The 20,533-nt window shown below is 38.0% G+C and overlaps 1 protein-coding gene across 3 annotated transcripts in view; it reads right to left on the bottom strand.

Moving 5' to 3' along the window:
* LOC146638156 (LIM and calponin homology domains-containing protein 1-like) overlaps positions 1 to 20,533 on the bottom strand; it is an 82,488-nt gene that overhangs the window by 39,037 nt on the left and 22,918 nt on the right. For all 3 annotated transcript variants that reach the window (XM_085360286.1, XM_085360273.1, XM_085360280.1), the window contains exons 2-4: positions 8,230 to 8,300; positions 5,882 to 5,951; positions 75 to 181 (exon numbers count right to left, since the gene is read on the bottom strand). In XM_085360286.1, coding sequence (XP_085216412.1) covers positions 75 to 181; positions 5,882 to 5,951; positions 8,230 to 8,300 — 248 coding nt within the window. The remainder of the gene's footprint in view (positions 1 to 74; positions 182 to 5,881; positions 5,952 to 8,229; positions 8,301 to 20,533) is intronic.

Below are 20,533 nucleotides of genomic sequence, written 5' to 3' on the forward strand. Positions count from 1 at the left end.
CAACTCTGCAGGACTCGACTTGTTCAAATGGTAGATATTATCTGTGGAACATAACTCAAGTGGTCGAGTCTTACTTGGCCGTGGGGCGTGTTGATGTGTCCTGCAGGTCTCCAGGGTCAAAGAGCTGGGAGCCCTTCAGTCCTAACTCCTCACAGCCACGCAAAAACACACTGAGGTTGTCCTGTAGAGCGAAAGCACAATTTCATTGGGATAAATACTAGGAGACAGAAAGAAAAGCTACATCAGATAAACCATGCAAGACCTCAACTAATATACACTTTCTATTATAATTACAGAATTGTATTATTCTATTATTCTATTCTAAATGCAAACTCTGCAAGAAGGACCATATCATTTAACATGAATATACACTGAACTACTCGAAACATGCGAGTCACACAGGTGAGACAGATCACTTATTGACTTAAACATTTAAATCAACATGTTGCCTGGCTCATTATTTCATCAAATCAAAGTTCATCTAAAAAATAAAGGGAATGAATATACAAACCAATATTAACTGCTAAAAGTGATTCTGTTGACACAGTTCTAGCCCTTCTGAGTATGTCTACTTCATTTATTTTCATTGGCGTAGTAATCTTCCCCCCCCACCCCAATTTTATATTTTCTTTTCGATTAAATAGACTGAACTCCTGGTAGAAACATCTTTGCACACTAACAGCTAAAGAGAGAAAATGTCAACATTCTCTTAAATTATCCCACATGAACCATGTCCCACAAACATTTCCAAGGTCTCTGTCAGCCAAACAAACTGAAATGACCAGATACTTTCTTTCCTGCACAGAAACACACACAAACAAGGAGTCTCGCCATAAAAATCAGGATACCTGCTCAACAGAAATGTGACACCATCAGGTTTTGTGCCCAGCTTTCGTACATCTCATCTCTCAGATTACTCCAGCTTTCGCTCTTGACGGGTTCCTCTGTTCAAATATTTCCTGCTTCTTGTTTATCGGCTTCTTCTCGAATCCTTCCTTCCTTCTCTCCTCAATGTTTTATTCTGCCCATCGTCTTAGTCCTTCTCCCTCACTCTCCTTTGCTCTCTGACAAACTCTTTGTTGGACGCAACCTGAGCCAGGCTCTCCTCTCCAGTTCCCAGGTTCTCCCGCTCTCTTTGTTTCTATGTCTCTCAGTCTTTCAGAGGGCCACAACCTAAACTCTTTTCTCCCTTTCTCTCTCTCAGGGTGTCACCATTTCCTCTCCACCCCAATTGTCCCAAACACAGTCTCTCCCTCTCACATGCCAAACACAAGCACACTGTGCTTGTATACATGCGCTTGCACAAAATGCTGCTTTAAATAAACTCTTTTTGGAATATTCAGACACATAAAACTTGGAGTGTTATTTATATGTACACACTACCAAGTATAAAATTAAAAAAAAAACCTGGGTAAAGCATGGGTACAATGACAAACATGCACACTTGTTCTCACGATCCTTTTCCAACTGTAGCAAACTACCCCTCCAAATTCACCCTGCACCTTCCTGTGTTTTTGGGACAGTGCCATCTCTGCTCTCCTGGTGAGGCAACCCCACCCAAAGATATACACACTTATGCTAGGATATCTCTCTAACAGGACCAGCAAGGTCTTTTTGAGAAATTTTACTTCTGAAATGACACACCTGCCACAGGATTAAGCTGATCATGGTCATATTAAACTTCAAAACAAAGGGTTTTCACATCAGCTGCATTCGATTAATACTAGTATTTATTTTCCAGATAGTAGAAATGAGTTAACACTTGGAACAAGGAATCCTCCAACTCACAAAGGAGGAGGATTAGAATTTTTGTGAAACATACTCTAAGAATATGATCATCATACTGATGTAACACAGGGAAGGCAACATGGTTTGTTTTTCCCACACAAAAACTTGGATCAAATAATATCTTTAAGCAGACATAATGAGTCTACTTTGAGCTGTTGCCTAACATCTGAAATTGCAGAAAGTTGAATATGAGACCAAATACAATACAGATTTAAAGAAAAAGAAAAAAGAACTAAGAAGCATACATAGATAGGGGCGGCAGGGGATATGGTAGTGTGAAAGAGGAACTTAATCTTGTTTCCAATTAAGCAGTTTCATCCCACATTTTCTCTGTTTAGTTCTAATATCATGTAGTCTGGAACCAGAATAAATAACAATAACAAAAGGGGATTTATCTGGCTCATTTGTTAGCAACTAACATGATAGATAAAGGGATAATTTAGTGGGTATTTGGAAAGAGTGTGTGTGTGCGTTTTTAAGGAAGGGAGTATAACTTTGTTCTGATATGCAGGTCCTTGCCACAGGAAACTGGGTGTCTACCACAAAGAAATGACTGACAGCTGAATGTGTTTGGAGGAGGACTTGATGTCTGGAGGTAGACTCAGAAATAAAGCCCCTGTCCACTCTGTCCATTCTCAAAATTTCAGCATTGTGGTGAAATTAGCATGAATTAGAATGGAATGTAAATTAATTTTACAAACATCAGAACATATGTTCTTTAGCTAACACATTGGTCACATATTCCGAGACGTAAAGGTCAAATTAGTTTTATATGTTTGGATTTCTTCAGACTTAACCTTCACTGGAATTTGATTAATGTCCTAATTAGAACAACAACTTTCTCAGGGAAGCAGGTCAGAGTTTAAGGCCTGATGTTGGACAATTGTTTTTGTCCCTTTCAAGAAAAACACTGCAAAAGACTTGGTAAGCCACCCACAGATCACCTCAGATATCCAAATATGAAATGGATTTTTCAGAGCTATCAGTCATATAAATTATTCTAACGGTGCAAAGTTTAATATGGCTCAATTTTTACTGCAGTGGTGAATCAGGTTTACAGATATTCTAATGACAACAGGATAATTAATTTTGCTTCAAACTGAAAAAAAGAAAGTCTTCAACTTGATCAAGATTAAATTTTGAGTTGACAGCAAACACTTTTATATTTTTTTCAAAAATGAGTCATAGAATTTTTAAAATTGATATGCAAAATATGTAAAGTTCAAATTGGAAGGCATTTATGTAACATACCAGTGTTTATTATTAAAAATAATATAAAACACTTGATCTAATAAATGTCATGTCTAATGAAACATCTATTCAAGCAGATTAATTACTACTATTCATATTAATTAATTACCACTACTCGTCTTGCCAGGAGATCACCGTTGCATGTCTATTAACACACTATAAGACATGAGCATGCCAGTCAACCCAGAGATGCCTGGGATAAGAATCTGCCACAACCAGCGAACACTGACCTATACAGCTCGACCTGCCAAAACACTGAGGTAGCTGCTGTGATTATAAAACAGCCTAAACTCCACAGAGACTCGTTTTCGCATTAGCCCCCAAACAGGAAGAGGAAGGGAGAGTAGGCTATGTTTTATTACGATGGTCCAGATAACAGCAGTCCCCTTGTTTATGTATTTCTCACCTCACTAATCAAAGCCAAGAGGAAGAAAAATCCCTGCAAGGCCACAGGAACTTAAAAGCTATGAAACTTTGTAAGTATAACGAGTCACTTTATTCAGAACATCCAGCCGCTTTTTTTGTTTTCTTGTTTCAACTTTTATTATATATTATCCTCTAGCTACTAGTATAAACAGGCAGTCAATGGGTTACTGATTGTCCCTTTGAGCTAATTAGTAATGGTTGTGCTGTGTTTTTTGACCTTTAAGTGTCTACACCTGAGGCTAATTAGATTTCTTTTTATTTATAACTTTGGGACATGGAGTAGCCACTAGTGGACACAGTGATGCAACAGTTCTAGCTATAGCATCACCATGCCACCAGAGATACACTATGTGGACAAAAGTAATGGGCAACACCTCTTTAGCTGTTTGTACAAACAGTCTCAATTAGAGCCTGCTATTGAAACTCCTTCTTCTAAGTATTCCACAATAAACTACGAGTTATGTTATTGCAAAGTGGAAGAAATCTTCAGATTACAGATTGTGGTTTATATCATCAAAAAGGCGTCAAATAAGCTTAAAAATGCTCATTTATAATATCCCTTGTGTTACAGCTTTGTTTCCTGTTCACTGTTGAGAAAAATAAGACAGGAAATGAAAAGTAAAAACTCCATCATCAGATACTGTTGGTTTGATGCTCAGCAGAAAAGCATCTTTGGACCCTGAAAAAAAACAACAACCATGAGCTGAGTGGATAAAATATATCTACTCTGCTGAAGTAATGCAACAATGATCCAAGTACAAAGGTTTGAAAAGTCTATTACTTTATGGTAGAAAACATATAGTGAAGACAGCGTAATTATCCAACGCTCTTTAAAAGTCAGAGCACTCAATGGCGGCTATTAGTGGCACAGTGAGACAAGAGCAGCCATTCTGCCCAGACCACGGCCTCCATCCCTCATCTGTGATGTTGTGATCTAAATAATTACATATTTTTTGTTGCTGAAGTACCAGAACTTCTGCTCTAAACTGCTATCATCGACAATCATCACATTTAATTCAGAAATTCCATTTTATTAAGGAAACATTCTGCCAGAGTAGTTTTCTTTGCTAAAACACATCAGTGTAAAGTACAGTTAAATAACTGATGATGCAAAGCTTTCACAATGACACAAAACAGGGCAAAGCATCAGTTGTTTTCTTATCAATACAAGAATAGACTGCCTATTTCTTAAATACAGTGATATTTGCCAAAGGATCAAAATAAGTCATGCATTTTCAGAATGACTAATAAAATATAGTTTTAATTGTCACTTTTTTAAAACTTTTACTTCTTGGTGTTCTATGTTTACAAAAAAAGGTGTTAAATTAAACGTGAATATGAAAAAAATTACAAAGACAGCCTGAAGTTATACACTGACAAGCTATTCATGAAGAGAAGAGAGATGGAAGTACATGCTATCAACTTTCACTATGACTATGTTTACATGCGAGTGCTGGTCCTGAAAGGCCACTTCATCCAGATTAAGGTCTAAGGTCGTTATGAAAGAACTCTACTGTATTGCACTGTACTCAGCTGGAAAGTATCAGTGTCCGGATCAACTTCAATTCACAGAATCTCATTCAAAGCAAGACCCAAACTTGGGATTCTTCAGTAAAACCACAGACAACAATGAACAACTTCCATGTGAGGTTTTGGGAGCAGGAATAGGTTTCTATCATCTACATCTTTGAAAAATCCTTTTGGTTTTGATGCACCTCACCAATAATAATGTTGAGGCAGTAAATGACTTTGGGACATATAAAATCCTCAAGTGGATTTTTTGTGTTCCTGCAGTGATCCAGTATATTTCATAGCCAAGGGCTCTCAAGATTATCTGGTTCACTGCAGAACTGTACAATAAGTAAGCTTTTAAGTGCTGAGTGTTACACGCGACTGCTAATGCACACTTTGCCTGTTGTGCACCACAGCAACAAACATAATCACCATCTTAATACAAACCAAAGAAACAGCTTAATGTAACATAAACTTCATCTAATTCACATCCATAACTTTAGGATACTGAATTCTACTACTACTGCTACTCAGCAACTTTTGAAAAGCAGACTTAACAACACGTTTTTCCCTGAGAGATTGTATCAGCTCACCCAAATTCCACAATGACACAACAGTACTTGGGGTGATGAATGGAAGAAAAGCCATTTTCTTACAAGCTGTTATTGTGGCCTACCCCAGCTTCCTCTTGAAACATATGGAAAAAAGTGATGTATGAATGTATAATTAAATGTGGCCTGTAGTCTAAAGACTTTGAATATGACAGCAAGTTTTGATATTAGACAGCTTTGAATCATAGTATGACAGTGTGACAATGAAAGAAAAAGGAGCAAACTATAAAATGGTCTTCAGTTTTGGTTAAAATGCTGTAAAGCAGTCTAAAGAATGATTCCAAAACACTTACTAGGCCAGCAATCGGTGTTGGAAGTCTATTGATTTTCTTCACCAGTCCAGGTCTAATTGAGCTCAGCAACCTGACAAAAGACGCATAAAAAAGAAGAGTTGTGGCTTTAAAACTTCTTTTACTGACATGTTGACTTCAATACTTCAAAGCATGCATTTCAAAGATGAAACGTCGCTAGAGCAGAATGAAATAACTGCAGGCAAAATACATGAATAGGTTTAAACTGTGGGTGTCTCTACAGAGAAAAGAAAGGGGAATTTAAAGGGATAAAGAAACATTTCTAAAACTCCCCTGTGGCGTCTGGAACATCTATAACGACGACGCATCCTAAATCACAGTGGAGAATCGTTTCTGCTCCTTTCACCCACTGGGACCTGTTAACTAGTTCCAGTAAATGTTATATCACAGGGAAGCACACATGAGTAGGTTTGTCTTGGTGCTGTCATCTCTCATCAGACCCACGCCGATGCGAAACCTTTTGGCGGGAAGTGTACAGTACATTGCATTCCTCAAACTCTGCCCGCTTATCAGCCATGAACAAGCAGTTTCAGCATTCCCGCCTCTCTCTCCCTTCCTCTCTGTCTCCAGTTTCATCTTTTGTGCGTGTTTTCATCAGAGGAAGCGCTGTAATGATTCTCCTCTAAAAAGGAAAAATCCACCCTTGGATACGAGGTATTAGATATCAACAGTCTTATGGTGTTCATAGTATTTCAGCAGGTATTTTGAGATGAAGTGCTGTAATTTACCTTTTCAGTGAACTCTCTTTCCCTCAGCATGCCTCATGTACTCCTACGTTAAGTTGAAGATTTCCTGCTACACTGTATATTTCCAAGAATAATTCTGAACAACCCCAGGAGAAGGCAGTTCTTAATCCTACCTACATGCCAATATATTAAGATGTGTAGGTGGGGAGAATGAGTAATGGCATCAGAGAAGACAATATTTTCACTCTGAAAATTGCCTGGAATGTGAATGTTTGCCTGCTTTTTTAAAATGTAAGACTTTGTTTATAAACATGTTTTGGGGGAAATGGTTTTCAAATCCCACTGTGGCTTTGATGGAATTATTCAAACTTATATGCTGGGAAAAGAGGCCCACTTGTGTCTCCTGAAAATTTCACTTTCAGCCATTAACATGGTTGAACTGTGAGAGACATGTCATCTATTATCAAAACAAAGGCACAGTCAAAAGAAATCTAGACGCATAAACAAATAATCTTATGAGTGTGTACAGGGACATTTCCTAATTCTTTGAATATCAGGAAAATGAGGAAGAGGTTGGAGAGCATTTAAACTGATTCAATCAGGTCTCCTCTCTACCTGAATTATATGTAAATGAATTACTTGACTGGTTGTGCAGTTTTGGGGCCAAGAGGATGTCATATGCTCCAGTAACCAAGGACTCACAATTTTGATCACAGCTCTTGCCAATGACCTCTATAAATGCACTGTTTCAATGATCCCCAGTCTGTAATCAATCTGCTACAGTGGCTACAGTCAATCTGTAGCCATTTACTCACAAGATTATCCCGGACATTGCACGACTTTCCATTTCTCCGACAGCATCTGTCACTTTATCTCAGGACTTAATAGGGAAATCTTATGATGCCATAGCAATACTTGCATTGCCACTTTTAATCCAGCACAAATGGCTAAATTAGTCTTTATTTACTTGGTTGTAATTTCCCCCCCTTTTGTCAGTCACTTAGAAAGCAATGAAGGGCTTTTATTTTTGAGACTTACAGTACTACTGCACGTCTAAATATTCCATGATTTCCCAGAAATCCCCAAACCAGTGGGCACACTGGTAAATTGGCTCTGATATCTGTATTCACAATAAAGACAGCACAAACGCTGGGTTTGTGCAACACTGGCAGCAACTGGGACGTGGAAGAGGAAAGCGCAAGTGCATGTGAGTGTTTTCAGTCTCGTTTCAGCACCTCGACTCAATATGAGTGGGTATACCAGTTCAAGAGTCAAACTAGACGACAATTGAACCGGACACCAGTCGTTTTGATCACTGGACCACACTTCAAAGTACTTGAAACAAAAACCTGCTTGACTGCTAAAGTTCTTTCTATTCACTTTAAATAATGTGTGATTATTTTACGTTTACCAACCAGAGCATTATGATACTGAAACAAATACAGTACCACTATAAGTATTAAACCAAACAGCATATGTACAATTAAATTACAAAAACATTACAATGAATTGGTAAGATGACTAATCATTGAAAACTATTCAAGAATAATAAACGTACAAACCAGAGATGTGTAACATTCTGCTACTAGATTACAAGAAAAAAACAAAACAACAACAACAATAACAAATATAGTCACAACTTACTCGCACAGTAGTATTCCATTCTCTAAACCTCCTCGGAAATCCTTCTCACCAAAACATCTTCCTGTCACAGCCTGCAGATGGGAGTAAAAGGATTGAGTTAGCAACATATAACATGTAAAGAGGGCTTCAGGTTAAAAGAAAAATTAAGAATGAAAAAAAAAAGTGCACCAAAAATTGTGTTTAGTGGCATTCACTGCTGAAAACCAAAAAGCAACACTTATCAGCACACCTTTTAAATCTTTCTTTGAACTGGATAGATTGTGTGGAGAGGTGCACAAAGACTTCTCGGACATATATCAAGTCCCTCTCAAGTCAACAACGCTAAACGCTAACAAGCTTGACATAAGCTGCAGTCATCCCAGCCAAGTGGCTCTGGCAGGCTAATGTGGTGGGACAGGGGATTTATCGGGTAATAGTTGGTCAGACCCTCTGAGGAAAAAAAGCTGCCAGCTTGCATGTGAACAACTACTGTACATCATAAAACATGCATTTACTTGGACAAATATTGCACCAGATATGTATGAATCTCAGATGTGACATTTAGTTTCAGTTACTGTGAGGATGGTTGTTCCTTACTGCAAGAGATTCTGGATTCTATTTTAAAGCTCTTAAGTTTTTTGAGCTACTTTTATGTGTAAAACTGGTCAAGGACAAACACATGCGTGCATTTTGCACAGACAGACAAATAGACAGATAGATAAAATACAAGCAATCTTATACAATACAATCTTTAGTGCAACTCCAGTGTTGAAATAATTACCTCCAAAAATCTGCTGTTGCGAGACTTTTAGGACCAAGCCTACTTAAAATCTATTTATTCCCACAAACGCTGGCAGACAGTTGGTGTAAAATGAGGAGACCTCTTTAGAATGCTCTTTTAAAAGCCAAAACAATTACAAGATTAAATTTCCTGAGAATTTCTTTCACATTTGTTTGCACAGCTGTGGGGAAAAGAAAAAGCGTGGAGATGTAGAGTATCTGGCCTGGCTGGATCTTTCTGTCAGCTTCTTGGCTAGTTTGGGAACCTGGACCTCTTACAAAAGAAATGGACTGCTGTGTGTCAATGAGTGGGCCGACAGTAGGCCTCATTTCTACGAGAGGCGTGATGTTTGGTGTTCAGGAGAGGCAGATAAAGAGATAAGCAGTGAAAGGAAAGTGGCAGAGAATTTATCACTTTGCTGACATTTAGCTATTCACTGCCACTATTCCATACTGCAGCAGCACTTATGAACAGGCCATTGTGTGTCTGGTGTTGACAGCACAAAAGCAATGAGTGAAGCCTGAGTGTGAGGCCTAAAAGTCTGCCTTACAGTGCAAACAGATGGTTCACAAACCCACACTGCAACGGACCTGCTCTGCACAAAGAACTAATATTTCTTGAATTAAACATGAATCGGACAAAGGTCTATTCTAAGAGTTAAAAGTTGTTTTCTAAAACATGTGTTGTGCCTAGACCCTCTTTACAGACATACAATGCAGGGTAGGGATGCATAAAATGCAGGATTATGTGCCAGGAGACCAAAATTTGGACCTTGGTTTTACTTTTTCTCCCCCACTCACTGTTTGATGTCGTTTTTACTCGCAGGTTAGGATTAGTCACTAACATCTACTTGGTAAGGTTTAGAAAAAAATTACAACATGTTCCTTTAAAAGCGTAATTCCTCTTGTGCAAGTTGTGTAAGTGAGACACAGGGAAACTCAATCTTAAACTTAATCTGCAAGCAGGGAATAGAGCCAGTTTGTTATATTTTATTTGATTAACCTGCACAATAGCTGATGTGCAATATGCAGACTTGTATTTGCATTATTTTTCTTACAAATACCTAACAAATAAAAAAAAATTGTGGGAAAATGGCACCCCACAATAGTGTTCATGGGTTGGATGTCATTATCTTTAAACTTAATTTGCACTGCTGTATAGTTTATGGACATACAGACAAAAAGAGCAGCCAGTGTGCACCTGTGTGTTTATGCACCAGTGTGCATAGATGTGTCTAGGACCACACTGTGTCATAATGACATGCCCGCACACACGCACACTGCGATAACAATCCCATAAATGGTCTTGCAGTTGGAAACAAGATACAACATGTTATAGAATGAGGTTCTGTGATCCTCCTACATGCATTTTGTTCTCTCTATATACAGCCAGGCTAGCCATTTCTCCCTGTTTCCAATATTGATTATTATCTGTTATAAAATTTACAGAAATTAGAGTGTTTAGAATGGTCACATCTAACTCAGGAATAAATCAAATAATTCCCCAAATGTTAATTGGTTTAGTCAAGCAGACGACTATCGATGTACATTTTCTTCATTGACTGCCAGTAGTAGTTGGAGTCACTTTGATTCAGGGTAAAGTTACCTTGCCAGAAAATTGTCTTGGCTCTTCGTGCTCATGCTTAACTTAAACAGTAAGATTAAATCTATTCCAAAACCACACCAAATAAATATTTTATAACACAAAAGATTCTTTTGTGAGAGATTTTACAACTAGAGGACAGCTAAATGATCCCACTATTAGCTAATGGCATTTTCATCCTTTATACAGTTGAGAATGAAATTTCCAGGTCTTACAATACTTTGTAACATACTGTAGTGTTGTGCATGAGAGATTATCCTTCCCAGGGGATTAGCGTTACTGAATAGCAATCCCAGGTTTCAGCACATTAAAAATAGCATTCCCTGGTTTGGTTCAAGACAGCAACATTTCATGGTCAGTGGACTAGACAGACAAAAACAACACAGGCCATTATTCTTTAAAATAAAATTTAAAAATAACTTTCTATGCTGACTTATAATGTCCTTACAGGTGGTATTTTAGGATTTCAGTGGAATACACATAAACTATCATAATTTCATGAAAAAAAGAAACAATGAAAAAAATGTTTAGAACTGTACGTGAATATTAAGCTTTTTTGCCAAATCCAATAAATCCCATATTTCATTTTATTGGCCTTTAGTAGGTCAAAAATCCTCGGTGGAAACCAGTGTCTCCAAGGGTAAATCAATTAATATATTGCCTTTTGGGGTTCATGCACATTAATATCAATTACATGTTTGACTTCTTGCTATAGAAAGTTCCGAACTGTAGAAAATGTAAAGGGTTTGGTATCCTCATTATCCTGCTTTTCAGTTTGGCAGTGTCTGCACACAAGCCAAGGACTTTGATTCATGCACATCTGTGGCACATCTGTTAGAAGACACTCCTAACTCCTCTGTGACCCAAGGGAATTCTTGACTATACCATTTGAGCAAAATACAAAATCAAATGGACATATTAGGTAAAATACTTGTTGATAATGGGCATACCAGTGGTGACATTAAAAATAAATATCATTATTTATAATAAGGGGCTAGCTACCTGCGTGGCCTTGCATCTCTGTTGCATCAGCTATTAAAATGTTATTACCTGCAGGTTAAATATAAAGACAGAAATCTACAAAAGAAAATTTCAAGTGGGCAATAAAGATTTCAACAAAAACATTACTTACAGCAACTATAATGGAAAGACTAATACCACAAAAACTATTTCCTGATCACAAAAACAAATATTCCGATGAGAACATTTCAAATTTAAAAGCTGTCAACGCAAAGATAAAGCTGTAAAGACCTGGAAGGTTCTGGATATGAATGTGTTTTCTAACCCCTTCAGGGTCATGTGAGGGTATTCAATTAAAAAGAGGAATTTGTTGCCTTTGTTGTTTTCAGTGGAATGTCGCCCACATTGTTTCACACACAATTGAACGTTGTTGATTGGCTTTACTTTCCTTCTTTTCACTTCCTTTTCCTTCAGAAGCCCTTCATGTGTCCAGACCAAACTAATTCTCATGGATTCATGTCTAGAGCACCCATTACTATTATTCTTACATCAACAAATAAAAGAAGTCCCCGTTGGTTTGGAAATGCATGAATGAAGCTTGCAGAGTCAAACTTTTGCCAAATCAAGTATCCCTGAGGGAGCATTGGTGTGTGTGAATCTATTTTTTACTTTAATGAAACGATTTCTGAAAACGAATACCCAATAAAAGGCTAGCATGGAAACTCCAAAGAGACTTTGCTTTCATGTTCTGAGAGATAAAACATGTGAAGTTAGGAGTCTCCTCCACAGTTAAATCATATCTGACGGTGGACCACAATTTCAAAACAATTTACTAAAAAAATATCGCCAAGAAAAATGAAAAACTAGGAACGGCAGTCATAACAACAGCTATATCAAAGAGCCTTCCATCAAACCATTGAGTCTAAGACCATCAGTGTTGGCTCCCTGTCTGAACCAGATAACTGCAATCCTTCCACTGTGACTGTCATCCAATGAAAACAAAGCCATTGCAGTAATCTCAGAGGCCTTGCTTTGGACCACTACCTGTCCCAAATTATCAAGTAATAGCTCAAGATTTAAAGAGAAGCTGTTTTTTGTGACTTGTAAAAGTAAAACATTACTTACATCAGGACCCTTGGGCAAAGTGTTATCGGCCTGTTAAAGAGCTGAAAGCTGCTAGCTCAGGGGCTGGTGAACATAAACAGAGACGTGCTTCCAACCCACAGACTGCTTTATAACCACATGCCTCCTTTGTAGTCAAACACATTCTGCTTCACAGGATGTTGCCTTAAGTGTGTTGCATAATCCTGGTGGAATCCAACACTGTGTGTTCAGGTCCAAGAACACATGTAAATACGTCTTCTGGCCTAGGGCCGGTAATCTTGTTAATTCAACTGGGCAGGAATCTATCCTAATCTGTAAATGCTTCTGATTAACAGAACAAAGGCAAGAGTATGTAACCTAGCAATTCACTAAGAAGTGCGGGAGGAACAGAAATAAACAATAATGCTGCTGCGTGATTTGTGAAGTCGAGTGTCTTTTCAAAGCAAGCGACACAATAAAACCACTCAATGTGTTCAGTACTGGAGAATCTACAGTAAATCAACTTTCCAGTTCAAGACAAAACACCATCTTGGCACAGAAATGGAGCATAAACTGCCAAGTTTTTAATATCATAAAAAGATAAAATCTTGCCTCTGGCTTTTTTGAAAATAAAGGACTTGATAAAAAAGGGAGATTTCCAAAGACAATAAATAAATAAATACATTAAAAAGGAGTGAAATTACGAACAAATGACTGTTCATAAGAGGAGACTCTCTGGCCGGAGGTACCCAGTCTTATGGAGCCTCAAGAAGTTCACCCAAATATAAGGAGTGGTATCTAACTATGATTAGTAATCCAAACCTTTTCAGTGCCTGCCGCCACTGCCACCATCACAGGGATCCTTCATTGTGACTACAGAGCCTTCACTCTGTGCACAGTGTGTTGGCGTTTGTATAAATGGGAAAGAAAAGGAACTGGGAAGTTGATCTGGGGTCGGGTTGATCTGAGCAAGCTAGGTTAATTTCTCAATAAGCACTTTTACTTATGTCAAATGAGATGAGTCAGCATTTGTGTATATTTTTGTGCACTGTTTATCCAATGGAGCACAATATGTGAGTTTTTTTAAATTGTGAAAATTATGTTGAATGAACTCTGAACTTCATACTTTCAAACAAAAAACAAAACATGTCTTTAGCATTGAGCCAACAGTTAGCTGACAGTTGGAACATATTTTATCCCACATAAAAGACATTTTGGACTAGCTTCTAAGACAAGAGATTATAACTACATAAAGTATTATCTAGAAAAACCATCTGTTGTATTTAAGAGAATGAAGTTCAAGTTTTATGTGACAAAGTATGGAAAGAAAATCTATTTATCAACATATCATTAGGGATTTGCTAGAAACCACCATTTTTCAGTGTAAGAATGAGCTCCAAATCCTGTAACAAAGTAATTTCCAGTTAGCAAACTGAGGTACTTAAGGTATTTGGGGCCCATGTGAATCTGGAAAACGGAATACCGTGTCCATCTTTGAGCCCCATGCCTAATCTTTAGCATACATCATGAGGTTTCTATGAGTTGGCAGAGGTTTTATAAGATTTGGGATAATATTGGATCTTGCCTCTGAAGTTGACATGGCAGCTCCCCATTAAATCACAACAATCATCAGCACATCCAGCCTTTCTTCATGTTAGACTGATCTGGAGACAGCATCACCAGATCCAGTTTGCAGAGCAAAAACAGCCAGAGGGATGATCAAACAAGCATGTTCGCACAATCTAGCCCTAAATGCCAGTGACTAACAACAGTTTATCAACCGACACAAACACAGAGACCCCTATTGGACAAGACATCAAAAAGCATTCAGTGACCCAGGCTTCTACAAACCCATCAGTATATGTATTTGATGTCAGCATGTGTTTACAGGATGCAAACACCAAAGTTCTTTTTCCTTCTTTTTGGCAGGAGTTAAGACAAATGGCTTTGAGGAAGTGGCTAAAGTTTTTAAGTCAATTGAGCAAAGTTGGAACGGCAGTAGTGCTGCTGCCCAGCCTGGAGACAATGAACAAAAGAGTATTATGAAACAGGTATTAAGCAAGCAATGACAGTTAATAGAAACTAATTAGCATGTTATTATAGGAAATAGTAGAATCAGCACTGGAGTGCAACAGTCCAATCACAGAGCAGGAATGCTCAGTTTATCTGATAGATGAGTGAGTTTTATAGAGTAAAACTTGTGAAAGGCTGAACTGAACAAATGCAATAAAGACTGCTGTCAGAAGGAAAGCATTTAGGTACAAAACATCATTTAATTTTCAATCTCAAAGATAAAACAGAAAAAAATATGTGTGGGACAGCATGTTATGAAAGACCTTTGTACCACACGCCGTAGGCAGCAGCAATGAATTATGTTGATTTATAGTCATGCAGAGCACAATAAAGAGGGAAAGGAAGGAATAAATAAAGTGTGCAGTTCAAGAGAAGGAAAGGAAAAAAAAAACACTGAAACAGACTAGTTAAACAGAATAGTTTCAAAAGTGGTAGGAATCACCAGACACACCACAATATGATAATATCACAATACTTCATCCATAATATGACATAAAAACAATTTGCTGAGTTATCACCTTTTTTCAAATTCTGTCCTTAAAAGTTAAACTTTGTCAGTATTGTTTGTATCCAATAAGAAAGTCATATCACTTCAGTTATTTATTTATTTTTTGCTGCAAAATTATATTGTTAAGAATACCAACACTGGCACTAAAACTTGTCATAAATATTGTTATAAGATAGAGTTTATAAACGCAAAGAGGTTGCAGTCCTATTTTTACTCAATGCGAATGTGCCTTTAGATTGGTCTGAATTGGAAGGTAGCTTTGTCAAGCTAAGTGTGTACACTGTTGGATGTTTTTTCAGTTGAGTCAATTCAATGTCAGATTTATTTATCTAAATATCAATACCCTGAATTGGATAAGTGGAAGAGGATGGATGGACGGATGGATGGGTGGAAATATTAAATATTTGGTGTCCCTGTATGGATACATTTTTTCCACCCCCCCACCCCACCCCCAGTATGCAATAGATTTCCTTTTAAAACACAAACACTCTCAGCAGTACTGTCACATTTCAGTCCAAAGAGCACAAATGTTTCCAGGCACATGGTGGATCCTGTGAGAGTCATCTGGCGTGGGAAACCTACAAAACCAATGCTTAGTCATGTACTGCTCCTACTCAGCAAGACACACTGGTTTTCTCTGAGAAGAAGTTTCATCACATTAACATGTTAGACTGGAGCTGTCAACTGACACTCGAAGAGCAATCGTGGTCCAGATAAATATTTAACTACAAAACTAGTTGGTTAAAAATAAAAAAAATGTGGTCAATCTCATGCTAAAGTGGAAACAGTAAAATGAAAGCTCACTCTGAATCCGAGAAAGACATTTTCTTGTGGTGGAGCTATAGCTACAGTTATAATAAAGTTTAATTCATGAATGAGGAGCATTTTTCTTTTTAACACAAATGGACAAACAAAACAATAAAAATTAACTACCAAAGACTGAAACTGCACATGAAACCAAAAATATATAGAGATCAAGGATTGACAAAAATGTACTGAAGAAAACCCAAGAGCCACATCTCATTTAGCATGTTTAATTTTGAATTTCTTGAGTACAATAAGTACAATTACAAAAAGACTGAACAAGTGTGGAACAAGCCTCTTCTCTCTAAAAAGAAGATGGCAGCATGGCTTAAGCTTGCAAAGTAGTCTGAGCTGAATAAAACCTTTCTCTGTCCTTTGGACAAAGGAGAACTTGGACATAATGCAAAGGACAATCTTTGGTGAAAGGTCCAACACAGCATATTAGCACAAACAACTCATACTGTACTTTTCAAGTACAGTGGTGAAGGGGCGATAATTTTGGCTTATTTTTCAGCCACAGGACCAGGGCAGCTTGAAGTTACCAAGTTGACCGTCTATGTATAAGAACTCTAGAGTTAAATTTAAGGCCATATGTCTGATAACTAAAGCTTGTCTGAGACTGTGTCATACAGCACGATCCTACCACAAACACCAAATCTAAAATAGTATGATTCATCTCTTTTGTTAGCCAAAGGGTCGCAAAGCCCAGTCAAAGTCCAGACCTCAACCTAACTGAAAAGCTGTGGTGGGCCCTTAAGACAGCTGTGCATACAGTGGGGCAAAAAAGTATTTAGTCAGCCACCGATTGTGCAAGTTCCCCCACCTAAAATGATGACAGAGGTCAGTAATTTGCACCAGAGGTACACTTCAACTGTGAGAGAGAGAATGTGAAAAAAAAAAAATCCATGAATCCACATGGTAGGATTTGTAAAGAATTTATTCATAAATCAGGGTGGAAAATAAGTATTTGGTCAATAACAAAAATACAACTCAATACTTTGTAACATAACCTTTGTTGGCAATAACAGAGGTCAAACGTTTACTATAGGTCTTTACCAGGTTTGCACACACAGTAGCTGGTATTTTGGCCCATTCCTCCATGCAGATCTTCTCGAGAGCAGTGATGTTTTGGGGCTGTCGCCGAGCAACACGAACTTTCAACTCCCGCCACAGATTTTCTATGGGGTTGAGGTCTGGAGACTGGCTAGGCAACTCCAGGACTTTCAAATGCTTCTTACGGAGCCACTCCTTTGTTGCCCGGGCGGTGTGTTTTGGATCATTGTCATGTTGGAAGACCCAGCCTCGTTTCATCTTCAAAGTTCTCACTGATGGAAGGAGGTTTTGGCCAAAATCTCACGATACATGGCCCCATTCATTCTGTCCTTAACACGGATCAGTCGTCCTGTCCCCTTGGCAGAAAAACAGCCCCATAGCATGATGTTTCCACCCCCATGCTTCACAGTAGGCATGGTGTTCTTGGGATGCAACTCAGTATTCTTCTTCCTCCAAACACGACGAGTTGAGTTTATACCAAAAAGTTCTACTTTGGTTTCATCTGACCACATGACATTCTCCCAATCCTCTGCTGTATCATCCATGTGCTCTCTGGCAAACTTCAGACGGGCCTGGACATGCACTGGCTTCAGCAGCGGAACACGTCTGGCACTGCGGGATTTGATTCCCTGCCGTTGTAGTGTGTTACTGATGGTGACCTTTGTTACTTTGGTCCCAGCTCTCTGCAGGTCATTCACCAGGTCCCCCCCGTGTGGTTCTGGGATCTTTGCTCACCGTTCTCATGATCATTTTGACCCCACGGGATGAGATCTTGCGTGGAGCCCCAGATGGAGGGAGATTATCAGTGGTCTTGTATGTCTTCCATTTTCTGATGATTGCTCCCACAGTTGATTTTTTCACACCAAGCTGCTTGCCTATTGTAGATTCACTCTTCCCAGTCTGGTGCAGGGCTACAATACTTTTCCTGGTGTCCTTCGAAAGCTCTTTGGTCTTGGCCATGGCGGAGTTTGGAGTCTGACTGTTTGAGGCTGTGGACAGGTGTCTTTTATACAGATGATGAGTTCAAACAGGTGCCATTCATACAGGTAACGAGTGGGGGACAGAAAAGCTTCTTACAGAAGACGTTACAGGTCTGTGAGAGCCAGAGATTTTCCTTGTTTGAGGTGACCAAATACTTATTTTCCACCCTGATTTACGAATAAATTCTTTACAAATCCTACCATGTGGATTCATGGATTTTTTTTTTCACATTCTGTCTCTCACAGTTGAAGTGTACCTCTGGTGCAAATTACTGACCTCTGTCATCATTTTAAGTGGGGGAACTTGCACAATCGGTGGCTGACTAAATACTTTTTTGCCCCACTGTACATTATTGCTGGCAAACCTCACTGAAGATAAGCGATGATATAAGGAAAAGTGGGCCAACAATGTGAGATACCGATAAAGTAAGTAATTCACAATATTGCTGCTACTGAATCATAGGGTGTCTCAGTTTTTCACAGGATTGCTTAGAATCCTTAAATAACTTTCCTAAAACTGCACATGCAAAGTGCTGACTCATTTAAAGGTAATTGATAAGTCTTATTGTTATGAATTGTAATATTGTAAAAAGGGTTTATAATCCTGATTACATTATGACAGAAGTTTTTGATATTAACATTTGTTAGTCATCACTGTAAAAACACCGCAGCTCTTTAAAGACTGCAGTTATTCTGATTTTTATGGAGATACGTAATGCTGGACACACAGAAGTCAGTTAACTGGAGGCCCTAGTTTTAAGATATCATAATTGAAATGTCAGAATATAAAACACATGTCCTGTTTGGTTCTTTCCAAATGCAACCAGGCTTTTTTCTGTCTTGCTGATTTTTTTTCTTTGGTTTTCAGTGAGTAGAAAGTGACTCTCTCACTCAAAGGTAAAACAGCTTTTAAGTTGAAAGGTTTTCTCGTGTTATGACCTTCATGTTTTTCTTTTTTCTTTTTAACTGTACCTGAGTGCTGAGTGCCCCATGTTGGTGGTGATGCTGCTACATGTTACTCGTAATACAAATAATTTTCTACTCTTGAGACACTGGTCAACACGACTGTCAGTTTTAATAGTAACCACTTCTCCTTTTCACCCTTGCATACAAGCGTGCAAGTGCCCAACCGCTTGTCACCTGGTTTCAATTAGCAGGAAAAAGACAGACAAACACAGTCACACACACCAAATCTGTTACATTCAGCTAAACACCCTGTGACAGTAATTCCCAAAGACTAGTAGGTGAACTTGGAGTGTAGCAAGTTTTCCACACTTGGCTCAACTTTTGCATCTCTCTTCAACAGAGCAATGAATCAACTCCCACTCATGAGAGAGGTGACACATATGGCACAATATTAACAAAGTTAAGTTCACAGTTTAAACTAACATTTAATCTGTTGCCACTACCTTGTTAAGGGAGTATTCAAAAACTACTTTTAATTTACTAGTTGCACATGTCATCCAAGTTAGTTTACTTTTCAAAGGGTGCTTGCAAAAGATGCAGTCTTAGCCTTTCCTGCATCCATAAATCTTTAAATATATGGTGTCAATAGATATCATTGGGAGTTAAACTCATAATGTCAACTGGAAACCATGCAAGCTGTGGCCTCTTGCAAAGTAAACACGTTGTCATCACATTTTAAACAGGTACATTAAGTAGGATTTTCCCTTTAAATTTTGAATATTTTCCATGGATCATGATAGAAATGTGGGCAATGCCAATGCAGCTGTTCATTTAATACCCCATAATGGTGTAAACAACGGTGTATAACAGCACAGGTTTTTTCATTTAATAACCAATGACATTAAAAAGTATTATACTATTTTTTATATGGATCTTTTTAAATTCAACAGCCATTATTATATAAAACTAAGCATTTTAACCCATTAATCCCATTAGGACACGAGCAAGGAGAAAACTCGCCATTTTGTTTTTGTTAGTTCTTTAAATTTGGCCGTAAAAGCCGTTCTTTGTCATTTCCTTTCACATCAAAGATGAAATGCTGGATGAAAAGATGGCTCAGCATTCACATAAACATATCTTTTGATGAAGCTTGACACTAAACAAGAAGGTCAAATTTCAAACATCTCAAGAATAAAGCATTGGCATTTAATATGAAAAAAAAAAAAACAAAGAAAGAAAGAAGGAAAGAAAAAAAAGAACTGCAGATACCGTATTATGTTAAAGTAAGGGCTGAAGTACTACACAACACTGGAGAAATTGCAGAATAAATCGTTTGTGTAGCAAATTGTAAAGCTGTATGTGAGCGCAGTAGGAGAAATTTGGATTGGGAAAAGATTTCTAACCAAGAGAGCAGAAAACAATTATGCTATAGAATAGAATAGAATAGAATAATCCTTTGATTGTCCCACAAGGGGACAATCAGCAGAAGAAAATAGTTGCTAGATAGCTAGATATTTGATGGTTAATATACTTTCTTTACTTGATTTGTTTTTTTCATATTCTGAATTAACTATT

This window comes from Diplotaxodon limnothrissa, linkage group LG2 (genome assembly GCF_057381915.1).
Source record: "Diplotaxodon limnothrissa isolate DT_005_m linkage group LG2, D_limnothrissa_male_GT1.1, whole genome shotgun sequence".
In the NCBI taxonomy this organism is placed as follows: domain Eukaryota; kingdom Metazoa; phylum Chordata; class Actinopteri; order Cichliformes; family Cichlidae; genus Diplotaxodon; species Diplotaxodon limnothrissa.